This window comes from Natator depressus, chromosome 15 (assembly GCF_965152275.1).
Source record: "Natator depressus isolate rNatDep1 chromosome 15, rNatDep2.hap1, whole genome shotgun sequence".
Lineage (NCBI taxonomy): Eukaryota > Metazoa > Chordata > Testudines > Cheloniidae > Natator > Natator depressus.
In genome coordinates, this window is record NC_134248.1 from 3,264,233 (window position 1) to 3,287,500 (window position 23,268).

The window sequence follows — 23,268 nt, forward strand, 5'->3', positions numbered from 1 at the left end:
GTACGTGTAGTCTCCCCTCTCCCCATATGCCTCGTGCTGCTGCAGGATGTCCAGCCGTGATCCCTTCTGCGGCATGGCATCAGGCTTGAGCTCCAGCTCTATCTATCAAACATGTTTGGCGGGAAGAGCGAGTGTGGAATTATTCAGGTTACCTGCAGAAGCAGAAATTTGCGAAGGCAGAAGAGTCATTATCTTGGCCTCAGCCCTGAAGTGAGACACCTGCACTCTGCTAGCTGCCACCATTGGGTCTGTGATGAATGATGCAAGGAGGATAGAAGCAGAGCGCACAGCAGCATCATTTCCCTGCTCCCAGCCCCACCGTTACAGTAAATAGATCTGACTCGCTCCTTGTACCTTTTCCCTTTTGATGGCTCTCTGTTCACTGTGTCTCACACCTGAGATCTAGGCAGGGCAGAAAGCCCAGCTTAATCACTGCCAGTATCTGGAATTCAGGGATGTCAGATCACTAAGCCATTGTTATTTAAATCTTATTAGAGAGAGTCCTTTCAAAGCTGTGGCTCTCTGGACTATCTCAAAGCTCTGTTTTCCTATCGAGGCCTTTCCAGGCTGAAGATCTGCCCCAGTTCCAGCCCTCGGTGCAGCTACACAAGTGCAAACCTCCAGTGCAGACAGGCAAGCCCATATTGCACCCAGGAAGCTGAGCTCTGCTATAAACCAGGGCAAGCTGCAGAGGTGCAAATCATGGCGTAGAGCAATGGTTCTCAACAGGGGGTCCACGGACTATGTCTAAGGGGTCCACGAAAGACTTAGACTGAAAACTGACTGAACAGAATTCAATTCCATGTACAGACGATCGATTTCCAATGGGGTCTGCACCTCATTCGAAATTTCCAAAGGGGTCTGCAAATGAAAAAAGGTTGAAAAGCAAGGGCATAGAGCATCCTTGCCCGTGTGTGCTAGGGATTGCATTGAGGCAGCTCCGCTGGTGGCAGTAATAGGAGCTAATGTGCAGTGCAGAGAGTGCCCTGGAGAGGGACTCTTTTCCGGTGTCGGATAGTTCAGGTCGGTTCGCCTCTAGCTCTGCACTAGGTAGGCTTGGTACCTGGCTTTTCAAACTGCCTTTTAAAACCTGGAACGTTCTCCTGGAACCTGCCGTTAACCACCTGGCATCACGTCCCCTCTGTCCCCTGGCCCAGGAGTTGTGTACTCAGCTTGAGGACCCTCTGGAGCGTGCAATCACATACTAGAATGAAGGGTGAATTTGTGCACTGCTTCCCTCCAATTTCGTGTGGCCCAGGAAGCAGCTAGTTTTCATCTTGCTATTAATAAAGCTGCAGGCCGGGCTGGGCTGGCAGCCTGTTTGTGGGCAATCAGACTCGGGCTGCTGAGTGAGTCTGGCAATGGCTGGAGGCCCCTGTCTATGGTCCTTGAGTAACCCCATCGTGCTGACACGGGAAGCGGCGCTGAGTGAGAGGGGCCCACCCTCGGCCGGGAAAGGCTCCTGGGGGGTGGGTTGTAAATAGAAGGTAGCCGGTGGTGGAGGATGCCAGGGCTCTGTTCCGCACAGAGTATATTGCCTTTGCTGAAATGTTTCACGTCTGAGGATTAGTGTTGGTATTGACACAGATCATTTTGCCTGAGTGCTCTGAAGAGGGGATGTTTTAGTGGTCTCTGTTTCTGGCCCTGAAGAATGAATTCCCCTGTTCTTCCCCCAGAGACAGACACTCACTTCCCTGCTAATGTGCCTCGGCCCAGACCTGGAGGGACGCCCTCTACAAGCCAGAGGGGAGTCAGGTCTCGGACCCATTGACTCCTTGACTCTCTTCTGAGCCGGTCTGGCCTGGGTGACTGGTGCCAGTTCTAGCTCTCGAGGGGAAAGTGTGTCTGTGCACGCAACACAGGATGCAGCTGAGAGCTGTCAGTCCGTGCGGGTCTCCAAGTCCCAGGTCACACTGTTCCCAGCTGATCCTGGCCATGCTAGTCGAAGCCCCCCAGCCCTGGTGATGTGATGCAGAGCCTAGGAGCCAGGCATGAACCACCCTCTTCACCTTAACACTAGAGTTAAACTGAGAGGGCAGCCTAGGCAACTCACTGTGTCTGAGCAGATCTGGCCTCCCCCGGCAGGTACCCCGTCACTCCACCCCACCTGGCAGCAGTCCCCGCCCGCCTTGCCATTCATTGGTAGCACCCGCCCACACACGCTGTTGCACTGTTTTAAGTGAGGTTTCCTGCAGCTCCCACATGGAGGGGGATGGGAAAATCCAGACTAAGGAGGGGAAGAGACTGTAGAGTGAAGCACAAGGAGCCAGGGATGGATTGACCTTTTGTGGGCCCGGTGCCAAACTTATTTGTGGGCCCCCATGGAGGCAACAGGGCCTGGCCTGGGGAGGTCAGTCCCTGGAGCGAGGGGCCAGCCAGGGGCAATGGGGCATGGCATGGCAGGGGTGGCCCTGCTCCACCCAATGCAAGGGCACTATTTACAAACCGGCAGTTGCCCCACGCACAGTGGCCTGCCTGGCCCTGTGCTGCCATCATGCCCCTTCCCCTTGGGGGCAGGCCCATGCCACCCCACCAAACACCCCCAACTCCCTATGGTCAGAGGCCCCCAAGACCCAGCCGGCAGGCAGGCCGAGAGGAGCAAGTGGTGGGCGGGGGGAGCCAGTGGGATCTCAGGGTGCAGGGCAAGTGGAGCAGGCTGGAGCCCCATCGGAGCATGAGCCTGGCTCCATGGAGCCACTGGAGCTATTGTAAACCCGGGACTGCAAGGAGCGGAGCTGGGGTTGCAGTGCGCTCGGTTTGCTCTGGCGAATTAGAGCGTTCCCTTCCTCTCCAGATCTCTGTTCAGGACACAGTCACCTCGGAGAGGCTGAGGGCTCAGCACTGGAAGCCAGGAAGTCGGAGGTTACCTTGAAAATTAGATGTGTGGGAGAGCAGTGTGTACGGGGATGGATGTGCAGCGCAACACAGTGGGACAGCAGCTAGGCCATAGTCTACCTGGAGATCACTGACTGCCAGTGTCTTTGCCAGAAGCCCATTGCTCACCCATTAGTGCAGGTGCCTAATTCTCTATTCCCCCTGCATTAGGTAAACTTCAATGAGCCACTTTCCATGCTGCAGAGGCTGACCGAGGACCTGGAATACCACGAGCTGCTGGACAAAGCCGTGAAGTGCGAGAGCTCCACCGAGCAGATGTGTTTCGTTGCTGCATTTTCAGTGTCTTCCTACTCGACGACTGTGCACCGCACTGCAAAGCCGTTCAACCCCCTGCTGGGGGAGACGTACGAACTCGACCGGCTAGATGAGCTTGGCTTCCGATCGCTCTGCGAGCAGGTATGGGCAGGGTTGCGGGAAAGGGGCTCTTCATCTCAGTCTTTCAGGAGCACTGTCGCATTCCTTGAAGAGCAGTTCCCTGGGGCTCCCCTGTTCCACACTGGTCCTGCTTCCGCTGCAGTCAATCTGCATTTGTTATTGCTATGAATGGGCCCAGCAGCAGATCCTACACAAGTGACCCTTTCAGAAGGCAGAAGCAAAACGTGCATTCCCCAGGGTAACAGGGTGGAAATGATGGGGAGACCAGGAGGAGGTGGGAGCCTCCTCCAACCTATCAAATCTAAAATGAAACTATCACAGTTTTAACTAGCTGGACATAGGTACCAAATTGCCAGCCCTGGGTCCGGGGTCTGGGATGAGCTTGCACATGGAGCTTTGCAGCTAAATTCTCCACAGATGTGTTGTCTCTGTCGACAGTTGTGCTTAATCTGTAGGCCCAAACGTGAACCGGTTTTGTGTTTCCACTGTGGAAGGGAGTGCTCCTGATTGTTCAGAACCTAACGTCAGGATACATTCAGTTAAATCTGGTTCGGAGCAATAGTTCCCATATGTAAAATGCATGAGGACCCCACTGTATAAACCTGGCTGTGCCTCCATTCTCTGCGCCCAGGGTCTGACGGGAGCTGCCACTGGCTCCCTTAGGAGCAGGCACAGGGCTGGTCACAGGGATCTGCAGGGGACAGAACTGGATACCCGGCAGAAGTCAAGGAGCAGGCTCATGCAGTGACACCCCCAGGAGGCTAAAGGGAGCCCAAAAGTTTCCCTGGCATCACCAGCTGGGCTTCCAAAGGCTGCCCAGCCGAGCTATTGGGCAGGTGGGGGTGTGGTGTTCAGTAATGCCCACAGAGTGCATGGATGGTGCAGGGAGCAGGAGGATGGTGACTGATCATAGTGAAAGCCAGGGAGCGTTTGGGGGAAGGCCAGGAGTTCAGCTTTGGCCATGCAAAGCTTGAGTGAGCAGCGAGACACCCAAGAGGGAGGTGTCAGCCAGGCAGGCCGGGAGGCGGAATTGGATGGAAGTGACAGATCAGGTGTGCTGAGCTGATCAGGCTAGAGATGGTAATTGGAGTGCGAGAGCATGAGGTCACCCAGGAAGAGGGTGTAAAGCGAGAAGAGGAGGGCAAGGTTGGGGCCCTGTGGGACCCCCGGAGCATGAGAGAGAGGAGGAGAAGGACCTACCAGCAGAGATGCGGAAGCAGCAGGAGAGCAGGTGGGACACACTTTAATTGAAACTGAAAGAAGAACACTCCTTGTGGTGCCAAAATTGTCCCAAATGACAGAGGAAATGAAGAAAACAGCAAGGAGATGGTCATCCCATAGAATCTTGGCTAGAAGGTCGCTGTCCCCCTGGCAAGGTGGGTCTTTGGTTTCTCTCCCTGAGGTGCCAGCCGTGCGGTGCCAACGCCAGTCTTGTGAGTTCTGCTGTAATTGTCTGTGTGCCAGGATGGGCGGCGATCATGTGACTCTCACAAACATGCCCTGTGCATGAAGGATGTTGTCTTCCCAGCTTGTGGCAGGAACGATGACTCGGTCACGGATGGCCACTGTGGGAAGTGATGTTGATTCCAGTGGGGAGTAAAAAGCCGTGGCAAGGAATGGCCTCCTGTCAGAGACGAGAGCGAAGCATGGGAGTCCTCAAACACTCCTTCCCCTCTGCATTCCTTCAGCATCAAGGGAGCGCTGCCCCAGAATGCTTAGGGGCTCCGTCGCCTAGTGGGTTCATGCTCCCGCTGCGTAGCTCTCGCGCCCTGTATTCCAATCCGAACTGGCTACAGGCCAGCAATAAAACAGGCCAGATGGTCTCACGGCAGAGATGAGCCCATCGGCCTTTGGGACGGGGTTTCATCTGACGTTTGAGCAGAATGGGAAATAGCAGTGGGGGCGAAAGTCTGCTACAGCTGAACTGTTCGCATAAACTGCTGCTTTTTGAAATGTCACAGAGAGGCACGTTTAACAAGCTGGTTCCTCTCTGCTCCGAGTGTCTCTGCAGAGCTGGATGGGGCTCGGTAGTTTTCTTTGTCCTTGTCTTGGAATGAAAAGGTTTCATTGCATGGCCCTGACACAAATGAAGATCCTCGCGCTTCCCAGTGTATCCAAGGCTTGCCTGTCAAGCAGAAGGTCTTAATTAAAACCTGGTGAGCTTAATTAGTTGAGATCTATAAAGAAAATTGACTCATGACAAGTGACTGTTCAATACTCTCAGCTGCTCCATCCCATCCTCCTGGTGGATAGATTTACAGGGCCATTTATTTTCTTTCCCCCATATGTAGACAGTGGTGTTGACATGGTGATTTACGTTATCCAGAAGGTTTATTTGCCATCTTGAAAAACAAGGTCCCGTGGAGCAAGAGAACTGTTTGATCTTTGTCTAGATCAGCGTTTCTCGAATGCAGCCATCATGGTTGCATGTGGCCACCAGTGGATTTTTTTCTGCAGCCACAACAGCCTCCAAAGCATGGGCAGAGAAGGGGGGGGGCAAAGCAGCGGCCCCTCCCTGCAGCACCCAGCTGTTGCTCCTGAATAGCTGTTACCAAGAGTAGCGAGATGCGCCACCTTGATGTTTGCGCTGGCACCGCCAGCAGGGATCGGTGCCCTGCACTGCACCACCACCTCGGAGCTCTGGGCAGCGCCTCTGGAGACACATGGGGCCGGTGTCTGCGGTGCCGGAGTTGGATCTTGTCAGTGGAGGCGGCTGCAGCGTTTGCGCACCGGGGCTCTCCCCTGGGCAGCTGGGGCCTGGGGAGCCTGGAACTCTGCAGGTGGCCAGTGAGTTCTCGACCCCCTTCCCTGGAGCAGACTCTCAATGAAGGACTGCAGGAGTCAGGAACAGAGAGACAGGGTTTGTCAGAGCAGCCACCAGCAGGAACCCCTGGTCTAGATTATGAAACCCTGAACAAAACACGAATATCTGCATGTAAAACACAGCCCATCCCCCTGCAAAGGCAGGACATGGCTCCCTGATTGACGTATCCGATATGACACTGACACTGGCAGTCTTCTGTAGCTAATGCTCTGGTATTAAACTCTTGCTTCTTTCTACACTAGAAATTTCCCTTAAGATTTAAACTGGTCTTGATGTCAAAATGTTTCTGAAATGCCTTTGCAATGCAGTGTGAGAAGCAGCCGGTCAGTGGCTGGCACTGCATGGCGAAAGCATTGTGTGTTACATCAAGGGGAACAGTCTCGTACCCCTGTCTCCTTGAGGTACAGCCCTGTGGACTTGCCTGGTCTCACTTACAGCGGTGTCTCCAGTGGAGTTCGCTTGGAGTGAAATGATGGAAAGGGGAGAAGACTGGGGCTCGGGCGAGTCTGCCGGGATCTGAGCATTCGGGAAAGTGCAGGGTTAGCCACTGCTGTGAGGGGAGCAGATGGGAACAGGAGCGGAGGGCCAAGTGCATGCAAGTGGAGTGAAAATATTCCGGTGTATCCCCAAATCCTACAGTTAGAGCCCCTGTGAACCAGACTCCTCCATCTATTGCTAGGGTCTGCTGACTGGCCCTCCCCAGCTCCCAAATAGCAAGGTCAGAGCCCAGCTGTTTGACATTGTCAGCTATGGGCAGCTTAATGTGCATAGTGAAATGCAGCTTGGAAATGTGTAGCCTTTTGCTTCTGCATATTGCCTGGGTGGCCAAAGTGGCACAGGCCTGCCCCTGTACAGGAGATCTGCAGTTCCCACAGGGGTGGACTTGGCAGTGCGAAACGGGCAGGTGCAGACATCTTGTTTGACTGAGTCTGGAGTTGAAATAACTTTGCTGTTGGTTACACTGAGTTGTGCCCCTAATGAAGGGGCTCTTATAAAGCTGAGAACGGGGCTTGATTGGTTCTTGGGGCAGTTCTCCGTTCCCGCTTGGGGATGGTTACCGCGAAAGGCAAATTGTCTCCTGCAGATGGACTATGTGCATGGATGGTGGATATAGGAGACCAGAGGGCAGGGGGAATGCTGAGAACCCTGTGGTGTTCTTTGCATGATTGTTCACTCTTGGTGCACATGTGCCCCGTGCTCACAAGATCAGGTTCTTTTGGGGCCACACCTGAGCCACAGATGTCCTCAAGTGTCCCCTCCCTCCCCCCCAGGGCAATAAAGGGCAAAGTGGGCTTGACTGCCCCTCGGGTCCTTCTTCCTGCCAGTGACAGTGAGATGGAACCCCTGTGGTGCCACCTGCCTCACTGGGCTGGGGAAGGTAGGTAGTAGTCTGAGTGAGTTCATATCGTTAGTTAGTTACTGCCTGTTTGCATAATGTATGTCTCTCGGTGTTTCAGTGGGGCTAGCCCCATACCCGGTAATGTCTAAATCTCCTGGGTCCAAACCTGCCCCTTGTGTGAAGCTTCAGTGCCCATTAACACCAGGCACTCCCTCTGCCTAGGAGCAGGACGTATCCCCGAGAGATGCTCCACGTGTCGCTCCTTCTCCAAGAGCACTCGGAAAGCTAGAGAAGCCAGCTGGAGTCGTGCCTCCTGGAGAGCTTAGTGCAGGCTTCCCTGGGCACCGAGAGGAAGGGCAGAGTTACACCTCAAGCCTCCACTCAGTTTCTCTCCATGCACATCCTGGGGAGCTGAGATTTCCTCCCAGGCCACATCTACTAAGAGGCTCCACTTGCCCACCACCATTCCAGCTTCAACGTACTCTGACGGGGCAGGAAGGCACATGCTGCAGGGATGAGCCCGGGCACAAGTCACCTTCTCCAATGCCAGGCTGCTCACTCTTCTTGGGCTCCACCTTCTGAGAGCCAAAGGCCTGGAAAGACCTACTACCTGGGAGTCATGTTCCTGGCTACCCAGCATTTGAGTATCAGCTATCTTGCTATTGAGTGATTTCACTGTGAGCCTAGTACTGGAGGCACCTCTCCTGGAGAGGCTGAGGAGGGTGAAATCTAAGCCATCAGTTATTGAGCCAACAATACAGCTAGTCAAGGAGGTGTCTCTGGTACTGACCCCTTCCCTGGAGTCAAGGCATCTGAGTCGAATGGTCCATCCTTGGAGGGAATCTCCTTGACCCCATCCACACAGAGCCAGGGGACCTCTCCCACCCACTTGCTGTGGCTCTGGGAGGCAGAGATGCAGCCACTCCAAGCCTGTTTAGGGCTTGAGTGAGAGCCAGGTTTTCCCATTGAGCTGATGCCAGTGTGGAGCGGAGAGCCCTGGTGTGACCGCCCGCACTGCTGTGTTCTGAGCTAGCAGAGTGTGCTCCACTCCAGATCACTTATTGCCACTGCAGATTGTCCCCATCAGATAGGAAAGGGCGACCACAGCCAAGGAAAGGGCACGTTATTGTGTGCCCAGTGACAATCGGAGGGCAAAGGCCCACATCCGCAGTGAGGCAGCCACTCATCCAATGCGTCTCTTCGTCATTTCAGCATTGCCCCCTTCCTCCCTGGATGGAGCCTGAGCCAGCCACTTTTCACCCAGGACCCTATTCTGTGTAGCTCCTAGGACAGCAGGAAAACTGCACTCTGTGCTTCCTGAGAAGGAGCTGTACGGCTGGGGGTTCAGTGTGCTGCTAAAAGCTGTTGCCCAGAGCATCTTCTGATCCCTCCTGGCCACCTGCTGTGGAAGGAGCTGTGTGACAGGACCGAGCCCTGTTGGAACATGGAGAGCCTTTGGAGAAGAGGAGCAGGTGTCCATCCCAACCCTGGGAGAGTTCTTCCAGAGGAAGGAACAAAGCTAGCTTTGTTCAGCTCCATCCACCCCCACCAGCTCCCAGGGAGAGGTCATCAGCCCCTTGCGATCCAGGGTGTTGAGGGCCTCCAGTCGGTCTGAGATCACAGGCATGGGTATTCAACCATGTCCTGAGATCATCCATCACTTAAACCAGCACCGTCTCCAGGCAAGATCCAGCTCCAAGGCCTGGCGGGAGGAGAATGAGATTCCGTAGGAAGCTGCTGGAGGTGACCGTAAACACCTTCTGGGTGCCCTTTCCCATGAAGGGGAGGCTGGGACTGAGCAGCGATTTGTGAGGCTGGTGTAGAAAGATGCTGATTTCAAGCGGCATTGCCTGGGACCTGGCTAATGGGAGTTGGTGTAACACATGGGGCTGACTTCTCGTTGTCTCCTACTCATTGCAATAGAAACCCAGCCAGTGGGAAAACCCACGATTCCTGTTAAATGGCTGCTTGCGATTCCAAGCTCCAGTGATGCCAAGGCATTGTTTGGTCTAAGCACTCCAAGATGTTTCACAGACTTTGCTGGAATCCCCAAGGGGGTGAGTGGGTGGGGGTGGGGAAGCGTAATCCCTTCTTATCTGAGGCAGTTAAGAGGATAGGGGTCGGCTGATAGGACAGGGGAACCCTGGGTTTTCTGGCTTGCTTAGTGCTCAGGGCTTCACCCTGTCTCCGAGCTGCACGCTCACCTTCTGGATCTGCCACCCCATTTCCTATCACACTGAAGCTGTTCTGGCTTCCTGGCTGGGTGGAATCGTTCAGCTATTGGAGATTGTGCACCTTGCTTGCAGCAGTTTCTCTAGGCTGGCCCATTTTGGTAGGGCTGTGCTGTAACCTCTCCCATACCTGTGGTTACAGGGGCAAGGTGCAGCAGAGAAGGCCAGCCTAGAGCACCACAAGCGTTGCTATAAGCTGGACTTTGGGTCAGTCCGCATCACCAAGTCAACGACCACAGCTGGCCCTGCGTGGCCCAGCAGAGAGGCCAGGGAGCCCCTCCAGGGCAGAGCTGGGGAGCAGTGTGAGGCTGGATCCATGGACCAGCCTTAGGCTCCAGGGCTGCTCTGAGCCGCTTATCCTGACATAGCATTGAAAGTGGTTTCACCCTCTCTTCACAAGCACGCAAACAGCTGTCAGCAGCAGGGCCGCTGGGCCTTGCTGAGGGCAGGAAGAGGAGGTGTTGGTGTGGAGAAGGCTGGTGCGTGTGGTAGGTGTTTGGAGACTCCAGAAGCCAGTGAAAGAAGTATCTGCCCTGCCGGCTGCTTCTCACACAGCATCTCTTCAAGCTCTAGGAAGCCCATCCCTGCCGCACCCTACTGATGCTAGGCTGCAAGGCCAGGATTTTCCCATAATGCACTTGAACATCCCAGAAAGGAAGTAGCTTGAAATGGCTTCAATGATGGGCTCCTCAGGTGAAGAACAAATCAAATGGGGCGTCTGCATAATTCTCATCAGAAACCTTCTGGTACATCCCAGATGCCGCTCTCCAGCCAGGGTACAGGAACTGCGGAACGCTGGCATCCTCCAGGACTGGCTCGCTCTCCAGCATCCGCTCCATGTAGGGGACCACTAGGAAACCCCAGTTCTGTTAGGTGCCGAGTGGACCAGTGAGTTAATCAGCCTGCCCATCAATGCTGGAGAGTGGACTTCAAAACTACCCATCACAACGAGAATGAGCTTTGATAACTTGCAGCCTTTTCTCTTCAGAATATCTATTCTTATCACAACACCACCAACCCAGACCGACAGGGAGGGGCAGGGCTGCAGGTCGGGCTGAGGTTCATCAGCAGAGCTGTGGCGGGAAGGCCTCGGGACTGGAACAGCAGGGAATGCTGTGCTGCAGGTCAGGACTGGCAGAGCTGTGTTGGGAAGTCAGCAATCGGCTGCTGCTCCCCGTTGCTCACCTCCAGCCAGCACCAGCCTCATGCACCAAATGTCTCTTCTATTAAAAATCTGCTCTGGAGGTGTTGCAAACCTCGCTCAGCCTTCCTTACGCTGGCATGGCTTAACAGGAACAAATCACATTGTGGCTGCGAGAGCAATACCTCCCTCACAGAGACGTGCATCACAACAACGCTCAGAGGAGCGGGTAGAAGAGAGAGGCTTTTGGGGCTCATTTAGACACTCTGTGGGGCTCTACTTTACACCATGCATTCAGCAACAATCAGTCCCACAGATGTGACGAAGGCTAGATTGTGCAGCAGGGGCCACAGTGCAGGTTTTGGGCACGGTCTGATGGATGTGGCTGGGAGTAAACAGCAAGCCAGCCTGGGTGTGCTGCAACAGCTTGTTTAATTCAGTGTTCTCCGCCCGTTTGGTAATTTCCTTTGGTAATAAGCCGTTGCCTGGTGGCTTGACTCTCTCGCCCCATTGGGACAGTCTTGCTAAGCAAAGGATGTACAAGACCCTGATTTCAGCTGGGCTCCAGAGGTGTTCTTGTGATACAAATAACTAGCAATCATAAACAGGTTGGGTTAAATCTGTGCAACTGGTGTGCATAGACAAGGCCAGTTTGCCTGCAGAAAAACCAAGGGCTGTAGCCGTGCGGTGGGGTGGGCTGGCCTGGCCTGGACAGACACGAAGGCTCTTGCTGAAGAGGTTGATCCAGCTGAAGGAAGGGTTGGCTTCCCCTCAAGCCAAAATGGACTGTTTGGGGTTTTGTTCCCTGTAACTTTTTTGCCGGGCTGTCACCTTTTGGGCATTTAAGCCAAAATTCTCTCCCTCAGGAACCTCACGTTAGACACCTAAATGCAGCTAGGGACGTCCTTACTCATACACAAAGCACGCAGCTCCGTGGGGCACCAAATTTCCTGGTGCCCTGCACAGCTGCGTGCTGCTCCAGCCCCTGCTCCAGCTCTTCCCTAGGGACCCCCCCTTCCATGCCCCCGCCCTGCCCCCACTCCCCTGAAGATTGCAGTCAGGCCCAAGCCTGCACTCACAGCGTGGTAAGTGAAGCAATCCGGCCCCAGCCTGCTCCGCTCCCCTGACTCCCAGCCGCGCCGCCCGTGAGTGCTGGGGGGCGGCTCCCCCCCCTTCCCCCAAGCCTGGGAGCCAGGGGAGTGGAGCAGGCAGGGGCTGGGTCACTCCACTTACTGCAGGAAGTAGCCAACCCCCCTCCCCCATGGAGGCCTGGGGCCCCACACGGCCCCCCGCGCAGGGCTCCATAGGGCACCACAATAGCTAGGGATGGCCCTGAATGCAGCCATCTCAGCACCTGAACAGCTCGCCTGCGCACCCTCCGCTCTGAAAGTCCGGCCCCCAAGTGAGGTGCCTAAAGATGGATGGAGGTGTCTCACATTAGTCGCTAAGGGCCCTCCTCCTCTCAGGAAAGCCATAGGTCAGGGAAGAGCCCTTCCAAAGCTTTGCTGAAGCAAGCGGGGTGGATCTTCCTGGAAAACTGCTGAGCTTCTGTGAGATTGCTGCCAGGGACTGGCCTCTGTTTCCGCTATTTATGGAGCAGCAGCATCTTCCGAGGGGGCCTGTGAATTGCTTAATGCTCCATGCATTATTGATCAAGGGCTCTTTAACTAAACAAAGCTACGTCTCCTACCCCAGAGTCGGCCCGCCGGCCAGACCTTCCTGGCAAAGACAAAGCATGCGGGTATGTGCCACAGGGCTCATCGTTCTCAGTATATGAAGCCATCCAAATAACACTGCTGCAAATTTGCCAGTGCTGCTTTCTATGCTCAGCATGTACGATAAGCTGCCCCTTGCTTGGTCCACTACCATCAGTGCAGCAGGTTGTGGGTTCGTGTCTGGCCCCATACGTCCATTAACTCTTTACTGCTCTGTGGTCATGGCCATCAAGGGGGCTTGCGTATGGCCCTTTACTAGTGTGCTAGAGGTGTCCGAGTGGTGCTCAGGGGAGTTAATCTTTCCCTGAATTCAGTGGTATGTGACAGCAGACTCAGTACGCTAGGTGGCGCAGCTGGCACATTCCAGCCCTGGGAATACCCCAGCGTGTCTCCTAACAAAGCTCTTTGTATGGATCCCCACCGTGAGCTCTGAGCAGTGTCTGAACCTGGGACCTTCACCGCCAAAGTACAGGCCTCTGGCACTCGAGCTAAAGGAATAACTCAATTAACTGGCAGCTGTAGTAGGCTGTTATACTCTCTGTGTACCAGCCATCTCCCTTTGGCTGGAGCCCTTGTGGTGAAAGCTCTGGCCCGTGATGGGATGCCAGCTGATTTGGGCCATCCAGCCTGCCCTTCTGCATTGTAGGTTGGCACATCAGCCTTCTCCACTCTTGACCACTGCTGACTGGTGCCCCGCCAACCAGCAAAGGGTGTGAGCAGGCTCCAGGCCACTTATTTAAAGCAGGGTCTTGTACCCCACCCCCCGAGGCAGGTCACTGATTTCTAGCTGAGTGAATAGCCAGGAGTCAGTCCTGTGATGTTTGCCACTCCTCCGCAGCCCAGTGACCACAAACGTCCCTGCCAGGGGCCGGGAGTGTCCAGGCAGCCCCTGCCTCCTGTGCACCACGCTGCTCAGACCCCCCCAGTTTAACTGATACCTGTGTTCTCCATCCCTGTTAAACTACGCTACTTTGGCCTGTCCCCCTTTAAATAGTGCTGTGGTGAAGGGAGGGGATTGAGAAACACAATCCTCCTATGCCACAGTCCTCCTGGTCTCTGTGGGTAGTGTGGGCTCATCTGCAGGCCAGTACCCAGCATGCCCTTTGACTCTTTCAGCTGGCGGAGAGCAGTATGAGGGCACACAATGAAGGGAGAGAAACTTCTGTCCGTGCCCACAGCCAGGATTGGATAGCGGGCTGCAGTGGATAGTGCCGTCTGCCAAGGGGACTGTCAGGAGCCTATTGCTTGGGATTTTTAACACTAGTGTTTTGTGGGAATGATCCTGCAGTGGCCCCAGGGAGATGGGCTGCAGCTCTCCGCCAGCTGCAGCCTCTGGTCTCCTGTGCTGGGCAGACAGAACCTGGGGCTCTAGTCATGGGACTTTTCACTGTGGGGCACCGGTTACTGGAGCATTGCAAGTAAACCGGTTAAATACCTTGACCTCAGACTAGAGTGCATACAGATCATCTGATTCTCTTCACTAGCTCTATGCCAGTCCCCCAGCGGCCTAGCTAGTGGGCACTTCATTGCACACGCTCCTGATCTGCTGGCCTCCGCTCTCTGAGCAGAGGGAGATTTGCATAATGATATGTACAAAGGAGAAGGAGCAAACTAGCATGTGAAAACTGATCTAACCTTGCAAGTAGGTCCTGAGTGCAGGAGGTGACCCAGTGTAACCCTTGCAGCGCTGCCTGCCTGCCTGCCTGCATGGGAGTGCCAGGTACAGCTGGAATGCATCACTAAAACGGCACACCACTGGGCTTCTCGTAATGCCAGCTTCTGCACGTCTGCACCTAGAGTCATTCTGTTGTTCCCGCCTGTGTGTCATCCAGGGATCAAGCCGTTTGTTAATTCTGTGCAAGTGTGGATGAGCTGAGAGGCAGCTGTTGAAAACACAGGCTTTCGGTTATTGTGTAGTTACTAGTCGTCTTGGCAGAAAACCTGCCTTGTGCAAAATCTCTGCAACAAACTGACCCACCATTTACCTCAGCCATGCCTGGGAAATCATGGGAGGGGATCGCTTTGCTGCTGGTCCTTCACCAGCCTTGCTGTGTCCGCTCCCCGGGACATGCAGGTGTCTGGAACAGCCATGGCTCCTGCGGACTAACTTACCAGGGGCTAAGTTGCACAGCGGGATCGTGCACAAAGCCTTTCTCTTCTGAAGACTTTGTGTCAAGTCCCAGGGTAGGAGGGATAGCTCAGTGGTTTGAGCATTGGCCTGCTAAACCCAGGGTTGTGAGTTCAATCCCTGAGGGGGCCATTTAGGGATACTAGCAGGCCCCTGTGCTTCGTGGTGAAATGTTTGTTTTCCTCTTAAAAAGGAGCTCTCCAGGGAACATGTGAAGGGCCCCAGCAGCAGGACTAGGCTATCTCCATGCCCATGGTCTGAGATACTGTCCTGCATCTACACCTCTATTGCTGAGAGGTAATTCTCCCTCTGCCTCCCGCTGTCACAGGGCAGTGCTGTAGCAGGTGCCTCTTCCATGACCTTGAAAGTAATTGTCTTTCCATGCAATGGGAAAAAACTCTGAGCAGCAACTGGCTGATTTAGGACGATAGGTCTGATAACGTGCGACTGCTCTGTGCGAGGGGGGGCCTGAGTACCCCGCATGCTGCGAAATGATAGCACAGCCGCATGGCACTCTCCCTATGAAAGGAGGCTTCTTCAAGGAACATTGTCAAATGAAGACCTAAAATGTGACCGGCCGCTAGGTGCAGGTTAGATGTTAAGCCTGGTCTACACTAGGAAATTAGGTCAGTATAATTATGTCACTCAGGGATGTGAAAAATCCACACCCTTGAGTGATGCAGTTAAATCGACCCAAACCCTGGTGTAGACAGAGCTAGGTCTATGGGCGAATTCTCAGGGAGGTGGAGAACCTCACCCATCGGCATAGGCTGCAGCATTTTAAGTGTAGAGCAGCCCTTCGTCTGCAGAGGAATGTCCTCCAGCTTCCAAATATCCCTTCTTGGGTGGGGGAGGGGTGTTAATCTACATAAATTAAACAACTTGCATAATTTGGTGAACAAACTGACATTCATTTTCAGGCTGATGCTGCTGAGGTCCAAACCAGCCAGCAGAGGGAGCCCTAATTGAACACTCTTCCCTGATGCGCTGGTGTCCTAGATGCTGCCGGTTGGGAAGTGAAACCAGGCAGGGCTGTGTGGGCTCCAGCCTGGTTGGAATCCAGGGGATCCAGTCATTCTATCCCTGGAAAAGGAGGAAAATGATAAAGGCAGAAATATAATTTCCCAGCTTCTACGGGGGCTCTGGGTAATGAGCTCTGGGATGGGGCCTTGAACTGTGTCCTTTTCAGTTGCTTCCCCAGATCATCTCTTAAAATACTCCAATTCTCCCCCCTCACCCCATCAGCATGCTGCTGCCTGTGCCCAGAGCATCCGCCCTGATCCTCTTTGCCACACAGCCTCCCTCTGCTCTGTCAGACCCCTCCTCCAAACCATCAGTCCCCCACACAATGACCCACCTTCCCTGCCAACCAGCCATGGGCAGCGGGTAATGGAGGCCAGGGGAGGCTAAGCCTCCCCAAACCTCTGCTAATGCTCCCTGAGACAGCCCTGGGCCACGGGATGAGTCTCAGAGCTCCTCTGGGGGGCCCGGGCTTGGGGCTTGGCCAGCCGACTGGGGCTCAGAGCTCTTCCAGACTGCTCCGGGCACCAGCGGGCCGGCCAGGGTTCAGGGCTACTCCAGCCGCTGGCCGGGGTTTGAAGCTGTTGCCGGCAGGCTGGCCGGCAAGAGCGAGAGAGTGGAACGAGCAGAGTGGGGGCGGGGTCTCGGGTGGTAGAGGTGTGGTGGGGGGCTAGCCTCCCCGAATGGAGGGTGCATGACTGTGCCCAGGTCTCTGGGCTTCAGATTCTGTGCTTCCTGCCTGCGATCCTTCTCCATCAGCGGCGACCACCAGTGCCGTCTGCGCTGCCTTGGGGAAGCTCGCGTCGCAGCGAGGTGCAGTATCTGCTCATTGTTCCCCAGCCATAGTCGAGAAGGGCAGGAACGTTGTCTCTGCAAATACCCAGGCCAGGGAATGACCCTGTACATCGGCCTGATTCAGCAAGGAGTGCGCCTCCGGCTGCGAAGTGTGACTCTGGTGCGGGAGAATCCACCCCTGCAGACTCCACAATAGAGCCTTGTCAGGAAGCTAGGAAGCACTCTCATAAGCATGAGACTAAGTCTTCCACAAAGTGCGCTTCAAAGCCGTTGGACTCAGTTGTAACAAGCCTACCAGCTCACCCCATGAGGACTTAGGATGTCCTAAGTCCCAGATGCCCGACAAGAAAGCCCCTAAGCACTGGGCTCCATCAGGACCAGTCTGTGTTCCATCGGAAACATCATCCCAATCTCCTCCCAGCCCGGGATCTGTTAGCACCGATGAAATCTGATCACTGCCAACTTCGGATACCACCCTTCTCGCCGGCTGTGATGGCCGGACAAACAGAACCCGTCTCACACCGAGGAGAGCCGAATCCGTTGCTGCCTATAGTGGGGCAGTTGCCCCACTTTGGCGGACAAAGGGTTAATAGCAGCCCTTGGAGGGGCTGTGCAGAACCCAGCCAATCAGAGAAGGCTTAGAAGCAGCCAGTCAGGGCCAGGCTGGGCCCTATATGAAGGCTGCAAAGCAGAGGAGACGGGAGTCTCTCCCTGACAAGCAATGGAGGAGGACTAGCTCCCAGGGATACCACCTGAGATAGAGCAGCGCTGGGCAGGCTCAGGGGAGTGGAGGGAAAGCTCCAGCCTGATGCCTGCTAGGCTGAGGCCCCTGAACGGAAGGGCCGAGAAGGTGCAAGGGCCAAAGGGGAAGTGGCCCAGGGAGTGTGAGCAGTAGAGGGGAGAGAAGGAGGGCAGGACATGGCTGCTGCCAGAGGGTCCCTGGGCCAGGACCCAGAGTAGTGGGCAGGCCTGAGTTCCCCCCTGCCCCCTTACACTGCACCTGGCCTTGGAGGAGCGTGGCCCTATGCAGACTGTGGCTTGCCCTGAGGCCAGGGGCTAGACTTTGGAGCTGCAGTTGGCCACAAGGGCAGGTGCAGACCGGGGACTGCGGATACCCCCAGAAGGGGAGAGAACCGAGCGGGGCACAGCCGAAGGGCTGTGTCCAGAAAAGGATGCCGCAAGCCAGGGAGCAACGCGGGTCCCAGACAGCACAGCAGAGCAGGCAGCGGGCGGGACACCGCCCGCAGAGGGCGCTCCACAGCTAGGACAGAGCTAATTCCCGGAGCAACCAGCAGGAGGCGCTGCGGTGGTGAGTCTGAGCCCCGTTACCCTGCCCCACGGGACATTTTCGCTCTCCCGGATCTGGAATCCCCTCCTCCATCAGGCCTGTCTGTTTCCAGGGAGATAATAGCACCTCCGAGAGACTTGACTGCTGGAAGGCGCTTATCACCCATCCCATACACAACATACATCTACCCTCCAACGGCACCGATGGTCCTGCCACTGGAACCGGAACCAGCCTTTTGCTCATCAAGAGATTCTGAGCCATCTGATGAACCTCTCTTCCCTGATCCTGTTGCCGGTCCCAAGTGGGGCGGGGGCTTGGATACACTCAGTGAAGCCACGCCAGGTGCATAAGTATAACCAGTTTTATTGCTAAAGTATAATAAGCCTCCCGGCCTTCACGCATTACTAAATATGTGCTTTCCAGCAACCAAGCAAGAATCCATGCATACACCCCTTCTGCTACGGACAGTCCTGGACGCTCCTGCCTTGTTCTTGAGGGCTTGTAGCAGGCGGTGCTCTAGCGTGGGGAATTCCTGGGCACCCAGAAGGCCAGGGTTCACAGGTGAGACTGTTTGTCTAAAGCAATTCTCATAGCTGCTTTTAATTTGCCCCCCCTTAGAAGGAGGGGATTATTCACCCACAAGCAGGCTCTGGCAGGAAACACTGCTGTTTCCTATTCCCACACTTTACAGTCTTAGGCCTTTCTTATCTCTTCACTTGTTTATTCAGCCAAGCAACTGCAAGCCAGCTCCCCCAGTCAAAGCCAGTTCACTACTAGCTCCCCCCAAACCATTCTGTAGCATCAAACCCAACACCTGTGTATCCACCACCACCTAAAAAACTCTCACAGACATGGGACCAACCTCCACCTCATCTAACGAGGAGCTGCTGGTACTCCACGCCATGGGGGGGCCCCCCGCAACCACATGTCAACCTCTCCTACTGGCTGTATTGGGGCCTTGGGACCAGTACCCCCCTGCAGAGTCAATTTGATCTGCTAGAGACACCCCTTGCCTCCCCTCTAAGGGGACGCTCAGATCAGCCCCTGGATCCAACTGAGAAGGAGGAACATTACGGTCTGGATCTGGCGATTCTGCCGGAACCAGCAAGACTGCCATCGTCATCCCCAGAGAAACAAAATACATCTACATCTCCTCCACCCCGGATGACTTCAGGCAGTTCCAGGACTTGCTCTGCAGAGTTGCTGGAGAGCTTCAGAATCCCCTCAAGGAGATCCAAGACTCTCAGCACAAACTCTGAGACATCCTGCACGCTTGCATACCCAACAGAATAGCTCTTTCTGTTCATGAAGCCATACTGGAGCCAGCTAGGACAGTTTGGCAGACCCCTGCCACCTGAGCTCCTACCCCAAAAGAAGCATTATGACGTGCCAGCCAAGGGAACAGAAGTTTTGTTTTCTTACCTCACTCTCAATTCACTGGTGATTCATGCTACTTCTAAAGGGCTTTACATCAATATTCCAGGAGTTGCGAGCCATTCAGAAGACATGCGATTCCTCCTTCCATAAATCCACGGTCACCATGTCCTCATAATGTCAGACACTGTTACGACTGTCTTCTACGTCAGCAAGCAGCGGGGAGTGAGATCAGCCTCCCTGTGTGCAGAAGCAGTCAGCCTCTGGAATTGGCATATCAGCAATCAAATCACCCTGTCGGCAACCTACCTTTCTGGGAAGCAGAATATGCTTGCAGATTCCCTCAGCAGACATTTCACAGTTGACCACAAGTGGGAGCTCCGTGATTCAGTACAGCGCAATATTTTCCCTCCATGGGGGACCCCAACCAGGGATCTTTTTCTCTCAAGCAAACAGGAAATGTACCACGTGTAGCTCCAGAGGAGCCCTAGGTCACCACCCCCAGGGCAGCGCTTTGCCTCTTTCTTGGTTGGACCAGTTCAATTTTGCCTGCCCTCCACTACCACTCCTGCCATGAGTTCTACACAAAATCCAGCAGGACAGAATGCAGGTCATCCTGATCGCCCCCTTCTGGCCCCAACGGTTCTTTTTTCCCAACCTCCTACGCATGTCCTCCCGACCACCAGTCATCTTCCCAATATTCCCAATATTGTGGATGATACTAAACTGGGAGGAGTGGTAGATAGGATACAGAGGGACCTAGACAAATTGGAGGATTGGGCCAAAAGAAACCTGATGAGGTTCAATAAGGATAAGTGCAGGGTCCTGCACTTAGGACGGAAGAACCCAATGCACAGCTACAGACTAGGGACCAAATGGCTAGGCAGCAGTTCTGCGGAAAAGGACCTAGGGGTTACAGTGGACAAGAAGCTGGATATGAGTCAGCAGTGTGCCCTTGTTGCCAAGAAGGCCAATGGCATTTTGGGATGTATAAGTAGGGGCATAGCGAGCAGATCGAGGGACGTGATCGTTCCCCTCTATTCGACGTTGGTGAGGCCTCATCTGGAGTACTGTGTCCAGTTTTGGGCCCCACACTACAAGAAGGATGTGGATAAATTGGAGAGAGTCCAGCGAAGGGCAACAAAAATGATTAGGGGTCTGGAACACATGACTTATGAGGAGAGGCTGAGGGAACTGGGATTGTTTAGTCTGCAGAAGAGAAGAGTGAGGGGGGATTTGATAGCTGCTTTCAACTACCTGAGAGGTGGTTCCAAAGAGGATGGTTCTAGACTATTCTCAGTGGTAGAAGATGACAGGACAAGGAGTAATGGTCTCAAGTTGCAATGGGGGAGGTTTAGGTTGGATATTAGGAAAAACTTTTTCACTAGGAGGGTGGTGAAACACTGGAATGTGTTACCTAGGGAGGTGGTAGAATCTCCTTCCTTAGAAGTTTTTAAGGTCAGGCTTGACAAAGCCCTGGCTGGGATGATTTAATTGGGGATTGGTCCTGCTTTGAGCAGGGGGTTGGACTAGATGACCTCCTGAGGTCCCTTCCAACCCTGATATTCTATGATTCTATGATTCCCTGGGCTCATGACTCTGTGGAATAGCAAGATCAAGCACCCTGATCGGTGTCTGCTCCACCTCAGGGCTTAGTGTTTGGATGGGCATCATCCTTAGAACATTCATGCTCCACATCCATATGAGACATCCTCTTCAATAGTAGCAAGGACTCTACTAGAATATCTTACCTAGCCAAATGGAAACACGTCTCTTCCTGGGCACAACAAAGAGGTGTGTGATGGGTTCGGTCAGAGATTCCCTGGGGACTGTCAATTTCAGCACACCTGAGCCTATTTTCCCTGCCAGCTTGGGACTCCAGAACCCTGCCTTGTTGAGCCAGACATGCTAGCCTGCGTGCAACACAGGCCCAGGGTCTGGGTCACACCCCCAAAGCTGCAGACTTTAACCAAAAACAGCTCAGCAGGTTACCTGTCTCCAGTACCCAGACACCCAGCTCCCAATGGGATCCAAACCCCAAATAAATCTGTTTTACTCTGTATAAAGCTTATACAGGGTAAATTCATAAATTGTTTGCCCTCTATATCACTGATAGATATGCACAGCTGTTTGCTCCCCCAGGTATTAATCACTTACTCTGGGTTAATAAAATCACTTTTGTTTATTAATGAAGTATAAAAAGTAGGATTTAAGTGGTTTCAAGTAATAACAGACAGAACAAAGTAAGTCCTCCAAGCAAAATAAAGCAAAACCACATAAGTCTAAGCCTAATACATTAAGAAACTGATTACATGTAATATCTCACTCTGAGATGTTCCAATAAGCTTCTTTCACAGACTAAAAAGAAAAGGAGTACTTGTGGCACCTTAGAGACTAACCAATTTATTTGAGAATAAGCTTTCGTGAGCTACAGCTCACTTTAGCAAATACAGACTAACACGGCTGTTACTCTGAAACCTTTCACAGACTAGACTCCTTCCTAGTCTGGGCCCAATCCTTTCCCCGGTACAGTCCTTGTTAGTTCCAGCAGACATCTCAGGTGGTAAGCAGGGTCTTTTTCATGACTGGCAGCCCCCTTTGTCCTGCTCCGCCCCCTTTTTATAGCTTTGGCACAAGCTGGGAATCTTTTGTCTCTCTGGGTCCCCAACCCTCCTCCTAAATGCAAAAGTACCAGATTTAAGATGGATTTCATTATCAGGTGACATGATCACATGTCACTGTAAGACCCCTAGTCTCCATTCTCCATGGGCTGGCCCACACATACACAGGAAGGCTTGCAAGTAAATAAACCATTTACAACCAATTGTCCTAGTCAATGGGAGCCATCAAGATTTTAAACCACCATTAATGGCCCACACTTTGCATAATTACAATAGGACCTCAGAGTTCTACTTCATATTTCTAGCTTCAGATACAAGAATGATACATGCATACAAATAGGAGGAATATATTCAGTAGTTTATAACCTTTGTTATGATACCTTACAAGAGACCTTTTGCATAAAGCATATTCCAGTTACATCATATTCACACTCATAAGCATTTTTCCATAAAACATGTGGAGTGCAACGTCACAAGGTGCTCCACCAGAGACTACAGCTATTCCTCTCCTTTTGGACTATATCTAATCTGTGAAAACATCACCTTTGTCCATCAACTTCTTGCGAGTCTATTTGGCAGGGATCAGCGCATACCATCCACCTTCTCAGAGCTACTCCGTCTTCTCCCACCCCCTGACCAATAGATTCTGGAAAGGCCTAATCAGAACCTTCCCACCTACTCAAAAGCCTGCTCCCCAGTGGGAACAAACCTTGTTCTCGCAGCATTCAGAAGTTCTTCCCCCCCCGCCACCTTTGAACCTATAGCTACTTGCTCCATGCCCCTCCTTTCCATGAAGGTTGCTTTCCTTGTAGCCATCACCTCAGCAAGAAGGGTTGGAGAACTTGGAGCAGTGATGGCAGATTCTCCATACAGTATATTCTTTACATCGACACTCCAAATTCACCCCTAAAATAGTTTTAGAATTTCACTGTAACCAATTCATTCACTTACCTGTGTTCTCCCAGAACTGCACACTTCCACAGAGGAGCAAAAGACTCCACTCCCTCGATGTTTGGCAGGCCTTGGCTTTTTACCTGCAGAGAACAAAACCAGCAGGCAGGCAATCCCGGAGGCTGTTCGTCGCTGTAGCAGAAAGGATCAGAGGGTGCACCATCTCCACCCAGAGACTCTCCAGATGGATCTCTGGCAGACTTCTAGTCTGCATTCAGCTATTGAACTCCCCACCCCATGGGGCAAGAGCTCATTCCACCAGAGCGCAAGCAACAGCTGTGGCGTCTCTTCAGGAGATGCCCTTCCTGGACATCTGCAAAGCAGCCCCGTGGGGCTCCCTTCACGCATTTGCAAGATGTTATGCCCTGTTGCAGGACTCTTCTGCCTCCTTTGGGACAGCGGTGCTCCACTCAGCTCTACTGTCTACATCCTCCTCCTACTGAGGTACTGCTTGTCAGTCACCCACAGTGGAACACAGTAGGGACCATCAGTTGAAGAAGAGGATACTTGCCTGTAATTGGAGGTGCTTTGTGATGTGTGATCTGATTTGCAGTAGTGAAGGAACTGGAGA

At 53.6% G+C, this 23,268-nt stretch overlaps 1 protein-coding gene across 7 annotated transcripts in view; it reads left to right on the forward strand.

Annotated features, from left to right (window-relative positions):
- Positions 1-23,268, forward strand: part of OSBP2 (oxysterol binding protein 2) — a 323,767-nt gene that overhangs the window by 280,773 nt on the left and 19,726 nt on the right. For all 7 annotated transcript variants that reach the window (XM_074973286.1, XM_074973287.1, XM_074973288.1 and 4 more), the window contains one exon: positions 3,046-3,291. In XM_074973286.1, the coding sequence (XP_074829387.1) occupies positions 3,046-3,291 (246 nt within the window). The remainder of the gene's footprint in view (positions 1-3,045; positions 3,292-23,268) is intronic.